The sequence below is a fragment of the Arabidopsis lyrata genome (genome assembly GCF_000004255.2).
Source record: "Arabidopsis lyrata subsp. lyrata unplaced genomic scaffold ARALYscaffold_1, whole genome shotgun sequence".
NCBI classification, from domain to species: Eukaryota; Viridiplantae; Streptophyta; class Magnoliopsida; order Brassicales; family Brassicaceae; genus Arabidopsis; species Arabidopsis lyrata.
This window is the reverse complement of record NW_003302555.1, coordinates 12,732,232-12,750,067: the sequence shown is the minus strand read 5'-3', so window position 1 is coordinate 12,750,067 and position 17,836 is coordinate 12,732,232. Positions and strand designations below refer to the sequence as shown.

General features: G+C 33.4%; 5 protein-coding genes across 5 annotated transcripts; 4 read left to right on the top strand and 1 right to left on the bottom strand.

Annotated features, from left to right (window-relative positions):
• The first annotated feature begins 75 nt into the window (after window positions 1-75).
• On the top strand, window positions 76-1,241 carry LOC110224134 (sodium/calcium exchanger NCL1-like). Its single transcript, XM_021011647.1, has 4 exons — window positions 76-428; window positions 569-741; window positions 831-873; window positions 955-1,241. The coding sequence occupies exons 1-4, from the start codon at window positions 83-85 to the stop codon at window positions 1,152-1,154; spliced, it is 762 nt and encodes a 253-aa protein (XP_020867306.1). The 5' UTR covers window positions 76-82; the 3' UTR covers window positions 1,155-1,241.
• Window positions 1,234-2,638, top strand: LOC9329605 (sodium/calcium exchanger NCL). The gene is made up of 3 exons (XM_021011648.1): window positions 1,234-1,359; window positions 1,440-1,674; window positions 1,766-2,638. The coding sequence occupies exons 1-3, from the start codon at window positions 1,274-1,276 to the stop codon at window positions 2,180-2,182; spliced, it is 738 nt and encodes a 245-aa protein (XP_020867307.1). The 5' UTR covers window positions 1,234-1,273; the 3' UTR covers window positions 2,183-2,638.
• A 150-nt stretch (window positions 2,639-2,788) lies between these two features.
• Window positions 2,789-5,317, top strand: LOC9326850 (sodium/calcium exchanger NCL). Its single transcript, XM_021014806.1, has 8 exons — window positions 2,789-3,362; window positions 3,451-3,608; window positions 3,686-3,743; window positions 3,839-4,020; window positions 4,110-4,249; window positions 4,346-4,601; window positions 4,686-4,979; window positions 5,075-5,317. The coding sequence occupies exons 1-8, from the start codon at window positions 2,972-2,974 to the stop codon at window positions 5,315-5,317; spliced, it is 1,722 nt and encodes a 573-aa protein (XP_020870465.1). The 5' UTR covers window positions 2,789-2,971.
• A 1,623-nt stretch (window positions 5,318-6,940) lies between these two features.
• LOC110224655 (sodium/calcium exchanger NCL1-like) lies at window positions 6,941-11,441 on the top strand. Its single transcript, XM_021011133.1, has 8 exons — window positions 6,941-8,072; window positions 8,173-8,342; window positions 8,409-8,466; window positions 8,553-8,731; window positions 8,829-8,968; window positions 9,059-9,314; window positions 9,401-9,694; window positions 9,788-11,441. Exons 1-8 carry the CDS (start codon window positions 7,679-7,681, stop codon window positions 10,055-10,057), a joined length of 1,761 nt encoding a protein of 586 aa, XP_020866792.1. The 5' UTR covers window positions 6,941-7,678; the 3' UTR covers window positions 10,058-11,441.
• Window positions 11,442-12,713: 1,272 nt separating this feature from the next.
• On the bottom strand, window positions 12,714-14,482 carry LOC9326849 (protein SPEAR4). Its single transcript, XM_002890741.2, has 5 exons — window positions 13,722-14,482; window positions 13,523-13,630; window positions 13,356-13,435; window positions 13,082-13,244; window positions 12,714-13,008 (listed from the first exon to the last, which is right to left on the bottom strand). Exons 1-5 carry the CDS (start codon window positions 14,085-14,087, stop codon window positions 12,817-12,819), a joined length of 909 nt encoding a protein of 302 aa, XP_002890787.1. The 5' UTR covers window positions 14,088-14,482; the 3' UTR covers window positions 12,714-12,816.
• Window positions 14,483-17,836: the final 3,354 nt, after the last annotated feature.

Here is a 17,836-nt window from a genome sequence, read left to right as displayed (position 1 = left end):
TTTAAACAATTAAATTGTCACTCCATGTTATATATTTGACGATGACATTCTCATTTTCAACGCCCATGCTTCCTCTCTTCCAATGGCACAACTTGTTCTGTTCCCGACTTCTCTATTTCTAGCCTCTATTCTTAGTCTGAACTGTCGTGTTCTCGACCCCAAACTGTCAGAGAACAACCCGATATTGATGATCACTGATGGTTTCAACAATCAACTACAGTTTCTCAGTCTTGAACCTCCCAAGATTAACGTGACTCTTACCAGAGAAGCTTGTGTACACCTATACGGATTCCTTCCCTGTGCAGAAAATGTCATTGGCTATGCATTCCAAGTCTTCTCCTTCGGGTCTTTGTTGATTGTCGGCGATTATTTCTTGTCCCAAGGAAGAGCAGAACTCTTAGATATCTTTGAGGTTGGTTTATATGGCGGTATCATCTTCCCTCTTCTTAAAATCTTCCCTATAGTTGCCCTTATGCTTGAGTCTCACTCTATAAGCTTTTTTCAAAATTCTTGGATCTTTAGTTTGTATATCGAAGTTTCTTACTTGGATATTGGATTTGCTTTTTAGTTACTGGACTATCTACAAGGCCGGAAGTTGCTCAGTCAATGATTGTTGATTTCGTTGGAGCAACGGTTGGATCATCGGTCTTTGCTCTAACAATTCAATGGGGTGCTTGTATCATTTTCGGGACCACGGGAGTTTTTGATACTGGTTGTGATCAACTGGTTCAAAAAGAAGAGGTAGAGATTATAAATTTGTTAAAAGTTCCAAAACTTAGTAAACAATTTTGAATGATCTGATGAAACTGATGTGTAACAACTTCATACAGAATCCAACGAAGCCAAGGCCAGGGCTATTAACGAGACTTTTTGGTGAGTACATAACATGATGGTGAATCTGTTTGTAGTTTCTGCAGATTTACGACCTTCTTCGGATTATTTTTCAATCTGCAGAAACAAGTGTGGAAACAGATTCAAGAACCAAGAAAGGCGCACGGATCATGCTTCTCACATTAATTCCTTTTCTCATTGTGCAACTTTCAGAGCTATTCGATTCGCGATCTTGGAGACACATTATTGTTCTACTGACGCTGATAGTTTCTACTTCCGCAACTCTTTTGCTCTTGACTCTTTCGGTATACATATGTGCATAACTCTATAGCTTTACATAAGCTCAAGTTTTTGTGTCTAATCTTTGAAATTTTGTGAATCTCTGCTGCTTGTAGATACAAGTGGACAAAAGAATAGCTTGGATAAAGCGAGGTTTGAGCTCATGTCCGAAGTTAAAAAGAAGTTGCAGAGATATTCGCTTGAACGCATTCTGCAAGATGGACAACTCACTAGGGAAAGCTTGAAAAAGTAAACCATTGATTGATTGTTTTGTTCTGTTTCTTGCTTTTTTTTTTAAGAGAGAACTAACTGATTTAATTAAACTGCAGTTTGTTCGATAAATTCGATAATGATAACGATGGGAAGATGGAAATCTCTGAACTAAATGAATTTACTTTAGAGTTTGGAAAACTTGGGAAACTGAAGTGCGACATGAATGCTCTTGCGAAAACCGTGCTAAAAGAGTTTGATAAAGATAACGATGGTATGGTAAACGAGGATGAATTCGCTAAGGGAATCACTAAATGGCTGAAAGAACGAAAGGCCGGTTTGGTAACTTGCGCTGTAAGTTTACAAAAGAAGAACATTCATTTTGTTCCATTACTCTTACGGGTTTTCGGTTATTAACTTTCAAGATACTGAAAATGCTGTGTAGGCGGCAGCTGTTGCTCCGAGTCTGAAGGTGGAAGAGCAGAAGAAAAGTGTTGGTTATACGTTGATAGCTACAATCAAAGTCATTGCAGGAATCTTAATTGTTGTGTTTCTTGCAAAGCCTTTCATGATGAACATCTCGCTCTTGTCTGCCTCAGCTGGAATCCCTTCTTTCTATGTCGCTTTCGCAGTGATTCCATTGGCTAGAAACCTGAAGAACGCTTTGTCTCTTCACTTCTGTGCCAAAAGAGAAAAGCAAGAAGCAGCATCTCTCACATTTTCACAGGTACACATCACCATTGTTTCAATCTTAGCGATTGTGTACGCGAAAGGATTGACATGCAATTGCTCAACAGAAGTTCTCATAGTTGTGTTCTTAGGGCTTATTGTCGGTTTACCGGCCTCTATTACTTCCACTTAACCCTTATGGGCAAGCCTTGTAGCCTTCAGCTTTTATACAATCCCTGTTATCCTCATCGCACACCGCTATTCCTGAGACTCAGAGTGAAATTCTCTTTTGTTTCCGAGTGTATTGCTTTGCATCATATTCCTTCAATCATTGTCTTTAATGGATTTCAATGGAAAAATGTACAGAGAAAATAAAATCTTTGAACATCGAATACACAGTTGTCTTTACTACGCAAGTAACTCTAGTAAGTCCTTGTTCTAGCTACTAAACAAATATACAAGTTGTATTTTTCTAGTTCCATCACTCTGATAAAACAAAACTGGCCGGTGTCTACATTGACGTTTAAAGTTGTATAATGAAGATTATTGATTCACATGTTCAAATGATTTAAAAGTCAATATAATAATCAACTGCTAATCATAGATTCATAATTAAAGAGGTGTCGTTTCACGTACTTCTAAAAAACAGACTCAGCTTCATCAATTTTATAATTTTACAAACCTCAACAAATATTTCTTTATTCTACTATACGTTAGTAGCTTGTCACAATAATAGAGGTGTACCATTTCCGTTTTTTAAATCACTCAATAATTGTGAAATTTAAGTTTTTTAATATTAACCTCAGCTTCATCAATTTCATAAACGTTAGTCTTTCTTTATTCTATTACGTAAAACCCTTCCAAATAACATGTTACATTGCTTAATTTAATGTGTGTGTCAGTGTGTATATATGTGCGGCGTAAGAAGAGAAGGATCTGACCAATCTACTCTCACTAAAGACACTGTTTCAAGTTTACTTCCATGGCAAGTCTTACTCTGTTTCTGTCTTTTCTTTCTCTAGCTTTAGTCTCGGCTGTGAATTGTCGTGTTTTAAGTTCTGTGTCTGAGTATAACAACTCGGTCTTGGTCTCCGACGGAATCCAAGACAGAGCCAGCAACGAGTTTCTCAGTCTTGATCCGCCAAATCGCATCTCCAAGAGTGCTTGTGTTCATGTCTACGGGTTTCTTCCCTGTGCAGATAATATTGGAGGATATGTCTTCCAAGTTTTCTCCTTTTGTTGTCTATTGATAATCGGTGAATACTTTTTGTCTAAAGGAAGGTCTAAGCTCTTTGTCATCTTCGAGGTCGGTTTCTTTGGTGGAATCATCTTCCCTCTCCTTACAATGTTCCCAAGAATCGCCCTTATTCTATGTAAGTCATCTCTTCTTTTGAAGAAATTACCTAGACATAATTTGAGTAGTACAAAATGTCTTACCATTAATTTGGGTTTTAATCTCAGCGACTGGACTGATAGGAAGCAGCGATATCGCAAACTCGATGGTGGGTAATAACGTTGCAGTTACCGTGGGATACTCTGTCTTTGCTTTGACAATGCAATGGGGAGCTTGTGTTGTCTTTGGCTTGTCTGGTGTGAGAGAAGATCACTCCTTAACTTCTGTAAGATCTTTTTCTTCTTCTTCTTCTTCTCTTTTGAGTGTAAAGAATCATGAAGTGATTTTTATAATTTGATACAGGACACAACGAGTCCAAGACGACAAGTTAAGATGAGCAATCTACTGAAGAACCTTGCTGGTATGTTTAAATCTCCTACTGATTTCTCATTCTTGATTTTTCGACAATCTTTTGCGCGAGACTAATTTGTCCTTTGTGTGGTTTCTTCTATGCAGGAGCTAGCGTAAAAGCAGATCCTAAGAACAAGAAAGCGGCAGGGATTATGCTCCTAACTTTATTGCCTTTCGTCTTGGTCACATTTTCAGAGACATTTCACTCAAAATCTTGGGATGACAATATGGTTTTGATCACACTCATATTCTCTGGTTCTGCAACTGTTCTCTACTTTGTTTATTTGGTAATGATGCAACTCCAAAAAATTGATATAAAGCTTCAAGATTCATATTTTTTGTGCCTAATCTTTAATTTTTTTTGTCAAACCCGCAGTATTTTGATAAAGCGGACCAAGTGAAGAGCCTAGAACACGCGAGGTTTGAGCTCATGTCAGAAGTTCATAAGCACTTGCAGAATTTTTCGCCTCAAAGTCTTATAAGAAATGGACAACTAAGTCGAGAGAGCTTGAAAAGGTCTTTTATACAATTTTTCCCTTTGATGTTCTAATTTAAGAAACATTTGTCTAATTTTATTCTGTTTCTGTATTCTTACTGGTTATTTTTACGCAGTTTGTTCAAAAAATTCGATGTCAACAAAGACGGAAAGATCCAAGTTTCAGAGTTAAAAGATCTGACGGTGGACTTTGGGGTGTTAGGGAGAGTGAAGTGTGATATAAATGAGCTTGCCACTTCATTGCTTGCAGATTTCGACAGTAATAGAGATGGTGAGATAGATGAGACTGAATTCACGATTGGTATCGAAAAATGGCTGAAACAGTACAAATTCGGCTTCGATAGCACCGAGTCACCAAGAGAGGACAGAGCTGTAAGTGCATAACAATCTTCTCATCAATTCATTTTTTACATGTTTCATCAGATTAAGAAATGGAGAAAGTTTCAATAATTGCAGGAGGATGATGGAGTTTTGAAGGTGGAACAACTAAGGGGATGTCTTTTTACTAAGTTGCTTACAAAGAGAACCTTGAAAGCTGTCATAGAAGTCACTATAGGGATTACAATTGTCAGCTTTCTTGCAATGCCTTTCATGATGAATATCGAACTTTTGTCGGTATCAGCTGGAATTCCTTCCTTCTATGTTGTCTTTGCAGTGATCCCTTTGGCAAGAAACCTAAAGAACGCTTTGTCTGCTCACTTCTGTCGCAAGAAAGACAAAGCGAGAATCACATCTGACACTTTTTCTGAGGTTAGTTTAATTAACTCGGTATCGATATTACCTCATGGCTTTATCAGAGCTCAAAAGTGAATGAGTTTTGTGGTTTTTTTTTTTTTTTTTTGTAGATATACAGAGATGTTACATTGAATAATCTGTTGGGGACAACAATTATATTGGCGATTGTGTACATTAGAGGATTGACTTGGGATTACTCAACAGAAGTTCTCATTATTGTGATCGTTGGTCTCATAATAGGTGTACCGGCCTATGTGAGATCGACTTATCCATTTTGGATATGTGTCTTGGCCTTTGCTCTCTACTTCTTCTCTCTTGTCCTGATCTATCTTCATTCCAAGTCTATAGGCTAGAATAATCAGAGAATATTTCTAAATGATTTTTCTTCTCCAAGATTTCATATAGTTATTACCATTTCTATCCGCTATGTATTTTGAAAGTTGCGTGTACATTTTATGTATATCAGCTCTTTGATGTTAAGCATCCAGAGCTTGATATGAAGTTTAAATCTTTTGGTTTTATGAATATCTATGAAAGTTTGCAGAAATTGTGAAAATGGTTCAATATTGACACTAAGTAAGGAAACTACTATAGAGATTTGACTAATTTTGTAATATTTCAAAAAATTTCCTTTTAGAAAATAACTTATTTTCATTATAATCAATCTATACTAGTATTTTTGCAGTCATTTTGGTGACGGGTGGATAAAAATGTTTCCGGGTTATCTTGATATCCGACCCGTTTACAAATTTTGCTCATAAAAAGTTTGTTGGGTCGGATTATATTTAACCCAACTCATACACCAGATATTCTATATTTAATAATTTATATATTTAGAAGATTTGATTAAGATTTAGAATTATGATTCTCCTATCATCTTTGTTTGTAACTGTTTTGAATCATCATATAATACATAAAGTTAACAAAAAATCAATTTTTTTTCTACATATACTGTGATTCGAAATTTAAAAAACGGACATATATTATCCAATTGACGAAAATGTGCGTTCAACGTTCTACATCGATTAAAATATTTAGACAATGATTCAGAATCATATCGTAAATAAGATCAACATTAATAAAATAAATGAGTTTTTTGGCCAGACAGGTTTGGCGGGACGAGTTTTTGAATCAACAATAATAAAAAGATTAAAATATCATTAATCCACCGCTTCAATACGGATTAAATCCTTAATTTTTTTTACAGGACGGGTTATATTTCGGAACAAAGTTATATGGTGAACGAGTTTGAATCAATATTTATAAAATTTTAAAATATCATTAACATGACGCTTTAATACAGATTAAATCTTCAGTGTATTAAAATATAAATATCTTAGAGAATGTTATGATTTGTAAACTTTTATATATAATAAATAATTATTAAATTTTAAAATAAAAACAAATCACGGGACGGGTTAAGAAATTATGGAACGGGTTATATTTTGGAACGGGTTTATATCGCGGACGAATTTGAATCAATATTTATAAATATCATTAACATGCCGCTTTAATACGGGTTAAATCCTCAGTTTATTAACAATTGTCTCGTGGACTCGTGGTATACCGTTACTTAATAACAATTGTAAACTCTAATATAAATAAATATTTATAAGGAGATACAATTTATAAAATACTTTTATACTAACTTTAAAAATAAATCATCCCGCGGTGTACCGCGGGTTAAAATCTAGTATCTTTTTATAACCACTTCCAAGTAAAACATAAGGAGTAATTATTATGTTTAGAAAACAGCACAAAAAAATTTCAATGTAATAAAAATATTAGAAATAAATTCTACTAAAACTTAATGCAAATTTAAGAGATGCAAACAATTTAGAGACTAGAGTCATATTTCACTAAATTTTCTTACATATAAATAATATATATATATATATATATACTTATATAATTATTAATTTATGATATTGGTGGGACCATATATTTACATATAGTGATCATATAAAATAATAAATTTTAGTAATTATTAGTTTATCAAATAATAATTTATATGTAGAGGTTTTACTATACAAGTGTATACATGATCAATCGTCAAACACTCCACGCTAAAAATTAATTTTCCAGATATTATAACGAAATGTTAATAGTAGACATCAGCTGCTTATGTAAACATCCTCCCGCATTGGCTCCATGAGCCTTTCTAATAATATAAGCTCTTGAGTCTTGACAAAAAAAAAGAATGACATCAGCTGCTTTTCACGCAAGTAAGGGCTTTGAATAAGCGTTTTGGTCTCTATTGTACAACTCTGTTTTGACAAAAAATAATGTCAGTTCCTATCTCATATTTGGGGTTAAGGTGATGTGCTGGAGATTCCACACCTTAACCTAAGCACACTAGTTCTTATTTAATACAGAATTCAAAAGTCAATAGTCCTAAACAAATCTATCTATAATCTACCCCGGTGACCCTGCCAATCATAATTAGAGAGGTGTAACCCACGTTCTAACATTTAACCATAATTTTAGAAAAACAAAGTCTTTGTTTAGTTACTCAAGATTTGATCAACTCAAGAGAGTCTTTCTTTATTCTATTACGTGTCTTTCTTTATTCTATTACGTAAAAGCTAAACAGTAAGAAATTGCTATAGTAAGATTAGGTTTCGGTTGGTTTCTGTGTGTATATATATGTTGGAGTAAGAAGAGACAAATACAACAAAACTGCTCATTAAAAACTCTGTTTCAAGTTTACTTCCATGGCACGTCTTTCTCTGTTTCTGTCGTTTCTCTCTCTGATAGTTTTGATCTCTGGTGTGAACTGTCGCGTTTTAAGTTCTTTATCTGAGAAAAACTCGATCTTGATCTCCGATGGAGTTCAAGACGGGTCCAGCTACGAGTTTCTGAGTCTTGATCCGCGAAATGGCAGCATTACCAAGAATCAATGCATACATGTCTACGGGTTTCTTCCATGTGCAGACAATGTTGGAGGATATGTGTTCCAAGTTTTCTCGTTTGGTTGCCTCTTGATAATCGGTGAATACTTCTTGACTAAAGGAAGGTCTAACCTCTTTCTCATCTTCGAGGTGGGTTTTTATGGCGGAATCATCTTCCCTCTCCTTACGATGTTTCCAAGAATCGCGCTTATTCTCTGTAAGAATTCATCTCGATCTTCTTTTGCTTTCTGAATCTATATGTTGTATTAAAAGAGAAATATTAATTAAGCTCTTTTTTTGGGTTTGATCGATCTCAGCGACTGGACTGGTGGGAAGCCGCGAAATGGCAAGCTCGAGGGTGGGTAATATCATTGGAGTTACTGTGGGATACTCTGTCTTTGCTTTGACAATGCAATGGGGAGCTTGTATTCTCTTTGGCTTGTCTGGTTCTAAACCAGAACAGCCCATAGAATCTGGAGAAAATTCAGTAAGTTGTCTTCTTCTTCTTTGAGTTTATGAATCGTCAAGTGAGTTTGATTATAATTTGATACAGGACGTAAATTGCCCAAGAACACAAGTTTACTGGAAAAATCTATTAAATTACGTTTTCGGTATGTTTAAAACTCTTAGAAGATTTCTGTTTCTTTCGAGAATTTTAACTATGTACGAGCCTAATTCATTTTTTTTCCTGCAAAAGCTAGCGTAGAAGCAGATCCTACGAACAAGAAAGCGGCAGGGATTATGCTCTTGACTATACTACCCTTCATATTGGTCTCATTTTCAGAGATATCTGATTCACAATCTTCGAATGACATAATCGTTTTGATCACACTCATAATCTCTGCTTCTGCAACTTTTGTCTACTTTTTTTATTCGGTATGAGCCTGCCCTCAAAAAATGAAGTTAAGGTTCAATATTATTCGTATCTTTTGTGTGGTAATCTTTAGGTTTTCTCTTTGTCAAAAACTCGCAGTATTTTGATAGAGCCGACCAAGAGAAGAGCTTAGATCTCGCGAGGTTTGAGCTCATGTCAGAATTTCATAAGCATTTACAGATTTTTTCCCCCAAAAGCCTTATAAGAGATGGACAACTAAATGAAGAGAGCTTGAAAAGGTTTTTTAATAATCCATTTTATTGCAAACTAAGCACTAATTGTTCTGCTGCTTCTGTGTTCTTGATTACTGGTTATTATTAATTATACAGGTTGTCTGACAGAATCGATGTAAACAAAGATGGAAAGATCCAAGTTTCAGAGTTGAAAGATCTTACGGTGGAGTTTGGGATGTTAGGGAGAGTCAAGTGTCACATAGATAAGCTTGTCACTACATTGGTTGCCGATTTCGACAGGGATGGAGATGGTGAGATAAATGAAGCTGAATTCAAAATTGGGATTAAAAAATGGCTGAATCAGTACAAATTCAGCTTCGATAGCACCGTGCCACCAAGTGAGGACCAAGCTGTAAGTGCATAACAATCTTCTCAATTCCTTTTTTACCTGTTTGATTAGATTAAGAAATATCAAAAAGATGTTGATTATACTTGCAGGAGGAGAATCCAATATTGAAGATAGAAAAGCCAAAGGAAAGTCTTGTTACTAAGCTGCTCTCATGGAAAACCTTGAGAGCTGCCTTGGAAGTCACTTTAGGGATTCTAATTGTCCTCTATCTTGCAAGACCTTTCATGATGAACATCCAGCTTTTGTCGGAATCAGCTGGAGTTCCTTCCTTCTATGTTGTCTTTGTAGCCATTCCTTTGGCAAGAAACCTAAAGAGCACCTTGTCAGCTCACTTCTGTCGCAAGAAAGACAAAGCAAGAATCACATCTGACGCATTTTCTGAGGTTAGTTAGTTTTCTTGAAACTCCATTAAATCAGTATCGATACTGATCAAAAACTAAATTCTTCTTCTTCTTTTTTTTTTGCTTTTTGTGTAGATCTACAAAGATGTTACAATGAACAATCTGATGGGAGTTTCAATTATATTGGCAATTGTGTACGCAAGAGAATTAATTTGGGATTACACAACAGAAGTTCTCATTATTGTGATCGTTGTTCTCTTAATAGGCGTACCGGCCTATGTGAGATCGACTTATCCATTTTGGATATGTGTCTTGGCCTTTGCTCTCTACTTCATCTCTCTTGTCGTAGTATATTTCCATTTCATGTCTCTAGACAAGGGAAACACTTTTACCTTTAACGAATAATCAGTGAAACTGTCCCAAGAGTTCTTCTTTTTGCTCAAGATTTCCTAGTTTCTCTCATATATATTGATCCACTATGTATTTTCATAAATTTCGTCTGTGGTGTATGTTTTACAAGCTGTTTGGTGTTGAATGTCCAGTAATATAGATATAAAGTCTCAATATCTTTGAGGTTATGAAATAATATGAATTATCTCGTAAAAGTGGATATTGTGCAAATGCTTGACAACTTCACTCTTGACACTCCCCTCATTAAGGAATCTCAAAAAACTTAACAGATAAAAAAATATATAAGCTCTGTGTGATAGTAAAAAGAAAACGCTTCAAGCGTCAAACTTGATTTCCATATAATTCAATGAAATGCTAATACAGTACACATCGATTGCTTTGCACGCAAGTAAGGGTTTAGTGCGTTTTCGTCCCTTTTGTGCAACTTTGTTTTGACAAAAAGTGAGATTGATTCCTCTCAAACTTTGTTTTGACAAAAAGTGAGATTGATTCCTCTTATTTGCACGCAAGTAAGGGTCTAGTGCTTTAACTAAAAACACTAGTAATTACTTAAAACAAGTTCAAAAGTCAATAGGTTTAAACAAATCATAATTTGAGAGGTGTAATAACTCTAAAACAAGTTCAAAAGTCAATAGGTTTCAACAAATCATAAGTAGAGAGGTGTAACTCACGTTCTGAAGTTTTAACAATAATTGTCGAAAACATAGACTTTCGTTAAATACTGATCTTTTTTTTTTTTTGAATGATTTAAATACTGATCTTTGATGACTTGATCTCAACTCAAGTCTTTCTTTATTCTATTATGTAAAAACTTAAAAAGTTGATACAGTAGTTATTTTGTTAGTTTATGTGTGTTAGTGTGTATAATATATTCGAGTAAGAAGAGACGAATACGACAAAACTGCTGACTAAAAACTTTGTTTCAAGTTTACTTCCATGGCACGTCTTGCTCTGTTTCTGTCCTTTCTCTCTTTAGCTTTAACCTCTGGTATTATTGTGAGTTGTCGTATTCTAAGTTCTTTTTCTGAGAAAACTCAACCTTGGTCTCCGATGGAGTCCAAGACGGATCCAGCTACGAGTTTCTAAGTCTTGATGTAACGACCCGGATCTAAATCCGCTAGGGCCTAGGGGTCCTCCGTTTGTTTTTAAGAAAAAGGCTCAATTCCGCAGAAAAGCCCTGTAAGCCCGTTAAGATAAATCCGCTAGAGTGAATTGTAATGAAGTGTAATGCACATGAGCTTGCTACTACATTGCTTTAGTATTTCGATATAGACACGTGAAATAGGCGAGAGTGAATTCGAACTAGGAATTGCTAAATGGTTGAAACAATACAAATTCAGCTTTGATAACACTGAGTGTCAAAGTGGTGAGAATTTTTTGTAAGTAAATAAAATATTCCATTTAGGTTTTCTTCTGATTAGTGTAAATCAATTGCAGGAGGATTTTGGAGTTTTGAAGGTGGAACAACCAAAAGAAAGCCTTTATTAGTAATGGACCTAACTCAACACCCAAAAGCTAGCTCAAGGGAGGAGGATTGCTACAACACATATATATTGCCCATGAATCACAAACCCAACCGATGTGGGACAATATTCTAATACACCCCCCCCCCTCACGCTCAGGACTGGACATCTGAAGCGTGAAGTTTGTGGGACTGGACATCCACGGGTGGTCCACAATCGAAATTGGGCCTGGGCTCTGATACCATATTAGGAAGACATACTAAATAAAGGCTTTCTCATTCATCAATGAATGTTGTACAAAGTGAGTTTATATACAAATCATAATGAGACTAAACCGTATAATTAATCTAACATAACCGGATAAAGGAAACCGGTAATGTGGTATACTGTATATATCTAATAGCCTTTTTGTTAAGTTTTTCTCAAAGAGAACATTAAATTGTAAGAATCATGATTGTCATGTTTCTTGCAAGACCTCATAAAGAACATCGGGTTATTGTCGGTATCAGCTGGAGTTCCTTCCTTCTATGTCGTCTTTGCAGTGATCTCATTGGTTGGAAACTTAAAGAACGTTTTGTCCGCTCACTTCTGTCGCAAGAAATACAAGGACAGAATCACATTTTGATACATTTTCTGAGGTTATTTTTACTCAAACTCCATTACTTAAACTCGATATAGAAACGCAAAACTCAAAATGTAAATGTTTTTTTTTTTTGTAGATCTACAGTGATGTTACGATGGATAATCTGCTTGGAATTTCAAGTATATTGGTGATTGTATACGCGAGAGGATTGACTATTATCTACAGAAGTTCTCATTAATTGTTGTGATTGTTGGCTTTTTAATAGGCATACCGGCTTACGTGAGATCGACTTACCCCTTTTTGGACATGTGTGTTGGCCATTGCTCTCTACTTTGTCTCTCTTCTCCATTTCTTAAGTCTAGATATATGAAATGAGAAACTCAATGAAAACCTTACCAATTCTTTTACAAGTTTCAATACTTTTTTTCATGTGTTATGTTTATATGATCTTGGTGTAAAACATTCGGAGATTGTAAAATAATGTTTTTATCTTTGAAGTTAAGTATTGTCTCCAATTATATATAGTCTTTTGATTATTAATCTTGAATGCGAAATACCTTTCACTCGCATCATTTTTTTTTTTTTTTGTTGAATAAAACAAAACTAATCCAAGTCTTTGGCATATCTTTTGTTACATATTTATCCGAAACTACAAACTCATGGAGTAAAGACTCAAAGTTTTGAAAATTGCTTAGAAAATAATTTTATTATAACTTAAGGCGAAGATCAATGCCGTGATCAGGGACTGTGTCATATCTCTCTGTTCTCAAGCTTAGGGATCGATCTTGGTCGCGAATACTCTGGTCATTTGAGGGCAAGAAGCTGTAGAATGGTTTTCTGTTTAAGGGAAAATTTGTAACGCTCTTTCGTTGTATGATTTCATGATCATCCTCTTCTCTCTGTCCAAACTTAAAATTTTAGGAAGATGGAAATGGATTTGAAACTGATAGAAACATATAGAAACTGCGTTACCTGTAAAAAGCGCGGGAAATCGAGTGGACAATTAGGAAAAATCGTTGTAGGAACAGTGGCTGAAGAAGGAGAATCAATAGTGATTGGATTCCTAATTGTGGTTCCTGAATCTTGAATATGACTTTTCAATCTTAGGTCTAGTGATCTGATTTGTTTAGCATCTCTGAAACACAATTCCAAAAAAAAAAAATGTCAAACAAAGAAATTTAATTTGAACTTAGATTTTCTATACATATATTATACCTCAAGAAACTGATTAACCCTAAAAACAGACCTTGAGCTAGTTATAGTCGGTCCAACACTACATTTCGCGGTATCTGCCATAAGATGCCATGGCCTTTTCGCAGCCGAGATCTGTCAAAGATCAAAATAGATTAGTAAAAATTAAACTCAAATTGATTACTTGATTTTGTTTCTTAAGGAATAAACTCAAAACATTACCTTTTCTTCATCTAGAAATTGAGTGACATTGTCAAGACAAGATGTTTGGCTTGAAGGAGGATCTATAAACTGATAAAATCCTCCAGATCCTTGATTTGGTAGATTCATCTGTAAACACAAAATCAGTATCACATAAAATGTAAAATTTTCATCTTTGAATATATATATATATATATATATTTTTTTTTTGTCTATTTACCGGAGGGAAGTAGTGAAGAGACGAATCATGTTTCCTCTGAAACACTGGAGCCGGAGGAATCAAATCACTAGGGAAAGATCGAGCAGTGAAATAAGACGAAAACGGGTAAACCAGACCGGTTCTATCAGTGAATGTTGGAGACTTCTCCAGGGGAGGAGGGTGAGGACGAGAAAATGGTGCGGCCGTGGAGATGTGTTGTTCTCCGAGACGGATCTTCTCGAGTTCAGCAACACCAGGTCCTCTACGAGGGACTCTTTTTCTTCCTCCATTATTATGTTTCTGTTTCTTCGGACACAAGACAGAGTAATCATCATCATCATCATCTTCTCTGTTTCCATAACTTACACTACTCGTTTTACTACACATTTTGATGTGTTCTCTCTATCACTTAGTGTGTTTTATGCCTCTTGGTCTCTCTAGTTTATGAATATACAAAAGAGAAATGATGGAGAGCAATTTATAATGGTGAAGGAAAAAAAGGTGGTGGAGAAAAATATGTTGCAAAAGGAGAAAGAAATAATAGTCATTAAAAATAGGAGAGATTAAAGGAAAGTAAATCTGAGACAAAATCGGCTCTTCTGGCGTAGTGAGAAAAGTTCTGGGGATTTTAGGAATTTTCAAACTCCATGTTTTTAGCTTTCTTAAGATCTCTATCATTCTTGTTTTATGATTTTAAACCACCTGGATATATAGAGAGATCATGAATCCAAATTTATTTCCGTGATTTTCTCTTTGAAAAGTTGTGCTTAAAAAATAAAATGTTGTGTGCTTTCTTCAATGATATTGGAGGAAATTAAAAAAAAATTGCATAAATATATAATTTAAATATTTATTACATTATTGGTAAGGCATAAGTGATTTGTCTTTGTTGTACTTATCACTTGTAATAGTATATTAAGAAAAATATTCTTAATAAAAAAGTTTACATTATTTTTTTTGTTAATAAAAAAGATTACTTTATTTTGGTCTTCTTAATTTTACTAATCCACCTTTTGCCCACGGTTGTGATTTGTGAATCGTCTAGATGGTAAAACTATTTTGGTCTCCTTAATTGGTAAAATATCTAATTTGAAAAACAAAAAAGGGAACAGAAAGATTTGGTCAAACGTAAGAACTTAAGAAAAGTAATTACGTAATTTCTATTTTTAAAGGTCTAAGAAAAATGCAGCGAACAGATAGATGTTGAATTTGTACAAAAAGAAAAGAAAAACTAAATATGGGAAATTGACATACAAGAAAAGTTTTCATGTGGATTACAAACGAGGCAAAAAAAAAGAAACAAATCTTCCAACTTGTTAATTAGTACTTATATATGTCATACAATATTGACCTACTTTTTGTTGGTCATAAGTAATTAATTATTTCATCACAATTACGAAAGAATATATATCTTACGGGGAAGCTTAAAGATTACACATCAATTTAGCCAGTAGTTAATTTTGGGCGTATCTACTAACTAAGAGGAAGAATATAAGAGAAAGATATTTTTAAAAGTAGAGAAAATATATAAGAAAATATACCGCATTGACTCTTAGATATGGGATAATCAGACAAAAATCACATCTTTAAGTGATGGACAGTTTCCAGCTTTTGTAAACACTAAATATATCTTTCTTTATATACCTTACTTTCTCTAAATCTATTTGAGCTCGCATATGATATTTGTTTCAATTATAATTTTTATTATTCAAACTAACTTTTTTTTTATACCAGTTATAGAAGATATAAATTAATGTGTTAAGGGTGTCATTGTAATTAGATTTTCCCTATCTCTCTTGTTTATCATTAGATATATAATTATATATACTAGATTTTAACACGCGGTACACCGCGGGATGATTTAATTTTAAAGTTAGTATAAAAATATTTTGTAAATTATATCTCCTTATAACATATTTATTTATATTATAGTTTACAATTGTTATTAAGTAAGGGTATATCACGAGTCCATGAGACAATTATTAATAAACTGAAGATTTAACCCGTATTAAAATGGTATATAAATATTAATTCAAATTCGTCCGCAATATAAATTCTTTCCGAAATATAACCCGTTCCGTAATTTCTTAACTCGTCCCGCAATTTGTTTTTATTTTAAAATTTAATGATTATTTATTATATAAAAAAGTATACAAATCAAATCATTTCTCTAAGACATTTATATTTTAATAAACTAAAGATTTAATATATATTAAAGCGGCATGTTAATGATACTTTAAAATTTTTGTAAATATTTTTATTAAGTAACTTTATACCACGGGACAATTTTTAGTTTTATACAATCTTTTCTAAATGAGACTAATTTAATATGTCTAATATTTGTGGTATTAAAAAAAATAATGATTTAATCCGTATTGAAACGGCGGATTAAGGATATTTTAATTTTTTTATTATTGTTGATTCAAAAACCCATCCCGCCAAACCCGTCCAGCCAAAAAACTCATTTATTTTATTAATGTTCTTATTTATGATATGATTCTGAATCATTGTCTAAATATTTTAATCGATGTAGAACGTTGAACACACATTTTCGTCAATTGGATAATATATGTCTGTTTTTAAAATTTCGAATCACAGTATATGTTACTTTATGTATTATATGATGATTCAAAACAGTTAAAACAAATCAAACAAAGATGATAGGAGAATCATAGTTATAAATCTTAATCAAATCTTCTAAATATCTAAATTATTAAATATGGAATATCCAGTGTATGAGTTGAGTTAAATATAACCCGACCCAACAAATTTTTTTGTGAATAATTTTTTGAAACGGATCGGATATCCAAATAACCCGGAAGCATTTTTACCCACCCTTCACCAAAGTGACTGCAAAAATATAATATATATATATATATATATATATATATATATATTTCTCATCTAATAAATCAATTCATTCTACGAAAAAATCTAAAAATTATAATTAAATTTTAGAAAGAATTGCTTATTATATGAGTAATGTACAGATATACGTAGAGATACAGAGGAGAGATTAGAAAAAAAAGCTAATTACAATAACACAAAACCTTCCTCATTTTAGTATATATAGATTTGATTTTTTTTTTTGGTATGACATATATAGATTCAATTTATATAAAGTGTTTTATATTTTCTGAATTTAAAAAAATCCAAAAGTCGAACTTCTCAAAACGAAAAAAATTCAAAGTTATTAGTAAACACGATTTATGCAAATATGGAGAAAAAAAATAAGCCGTACAACCATATAATTGGTATTATTTAAGAATAATCATTAAACATTTTATTCTAAAAAGATGTTTGATATATGTGGAAGCCTCCTTGGCCCATTGGTTGACCAAGGGTTGATTAATGCTTCTACACCAAAAGGTCTGGGGTTCGAGTCCCAGGTATTGCGATTTATTAACAAATTTGCAGATTAATGGAGGCAAGTGTGCAAGAGATCTCCAGCGATGTACAATTATAGCCGTTCGCCAGGATTCTACGCAGAGAAGGAAGTGTCGCCAGGTTGTGGATCATTGAAGGTATTCATCAAGATTACGAAGAAGGAAGTGTAGTCTGTCGTGAATCTAGTAAGGGTCGGAAGGAATTGTCAGTTGTAGAATCGTCTATATAACAGTTCTCATAATTTGCAATTAATAATAAATCTAGACGACAAAAAAAAAAAGATGTTTGATATATCGTTCTTTCTGGCAACAAAATTACTGTCTGGTGCTACCCGACATAATAAAACAATTATAGAAATTAATATTATTCTTAGAATATAGGAATATAAAATATTTTCTTATTTATGATAATGTCAAAATATGAACATACATAATTTAGATGCTACTCCTCTTGTAGCTATAGAAAAATTACCTCATCAATAGAATACTCTACGGAGTTTAACCTAATTACAAGAATCTTGTTCGTGTTTTTAGAGCAACATTATTGGTAGACTCTTAAGATTGGCTCTTAACAATAATTTAGTATTAAAATTGTAAAGTTTAGAGTTAAGAGATTGTATTTTTGTTTTTTGTTTTTATGTGTCTTTAATGGTAGGCTCTTCACTTGTAGTTCTTAGGAAAAAAAAAATATTAATTTAAAAATAAAATAAAATTAACAATTTTAGTTTTTAGAAAACTTAATAATTCTTG

Coding starts and splice junctions, on each gene's coding strand:
- LOC110224134 (XM_021011647.1), top strand. CDS start 83: ATGGCACAACTTGTTCTGTTCCCGACTTCTCTATTTCTAGCCTCTATT. Junction 429..568: donor TGAGGTTGGTTTATATGGCG/GTATCATCTTCC, acceptor TTTGCTTTTTAG/TTACTGGACTATCTACAAGG. Junction 742..830: donor AACTGGTTCAAAAAGAAGAG/GTAGAGATTATA, acceptor AACTTCATACAG/AATCCAACGAAGCCAAGGCC.
- LOC9329605 (XM_021011648.1), top strand. CDS start 1,274: ATGTCCGAAGTTAAAAAGAAGTTGCAGAGATATTCGCTTGAACGCATT. Junction 1,360..1,439: donor ACTAGGGAAAGCTTGAAAAA/GTAAACCATTGA, acceptor ATTAAACTGCAG/TTTGTTCGATAAATTCGATA. Junction 1,675..1,765: donor CCGGTTTGGTAACTTGCGCT/GTAAGTTTACAA, acceptor AATGCTGTGTAG/GCGGCAGCTGTTGCTCCGAG.
- LOC9326850 (XM_021014806.1), top strand. CDS start 2,972: ATGGCAAGTCTTACTCTGTTTCTGTCTTTTCTTTCTCTAGCTTTAGTC. Junction 4,250..4,345: donor AGTCGAGAGAGCTTGAAAAG/GTCTTTTATACA, acceptor ATTTTTACGCAG/TTTGTTCAAAAAATTCGATG. Junction 4,602..4,685: donor CACCAAGAGAGGACAGAGCT/GTAAGTGCATAA, acceptor CAATAATTGCAG/GAGGATGATGGAGTTTTGAA.
- LOC110224655 (XM_021011133.1), top strand. CDS start 7,679: ATGGCACGTCTTTCTCTGTTTCTGTCGTTTCTCTCTCTGATAGTTTTG. Junction 9,315..9,400: donor CACCAAGTGAGGACCAAGCT/GTAAGTGCATAA, acceptor TTATACTTGCAG/GAGGAGAATCCAATATTGAA. Junction 9,695..9,787: donor CATCTGACGCATTTTCTGAG/GTTAGTTAGTTT, acceptor CTTTTTGTGTAG/ATCTACAAAGATGTTACAAT.
- LOC9326849 (XM_002890741.2), bottom strand. CDS start 14,087: ATGTGTAGTAAAACGAGTAGTGTAAGTTATGGAAACAGAGAAGATGAT. Junction 13,631..13,721: donor CTCTTCACTACTTCCCTCCG/GTAAATAGACAA, acceptor TTGTGTTTACAG/ATGAATCTACCAAATCAAGG. Junction 13,009..13,081: donor ATTTCCCGCGCTTTTTACAG/GTAACGCAGTTT, acceptor AAGTTTGGACAG/AGAGAAGAGGATGATCATGA.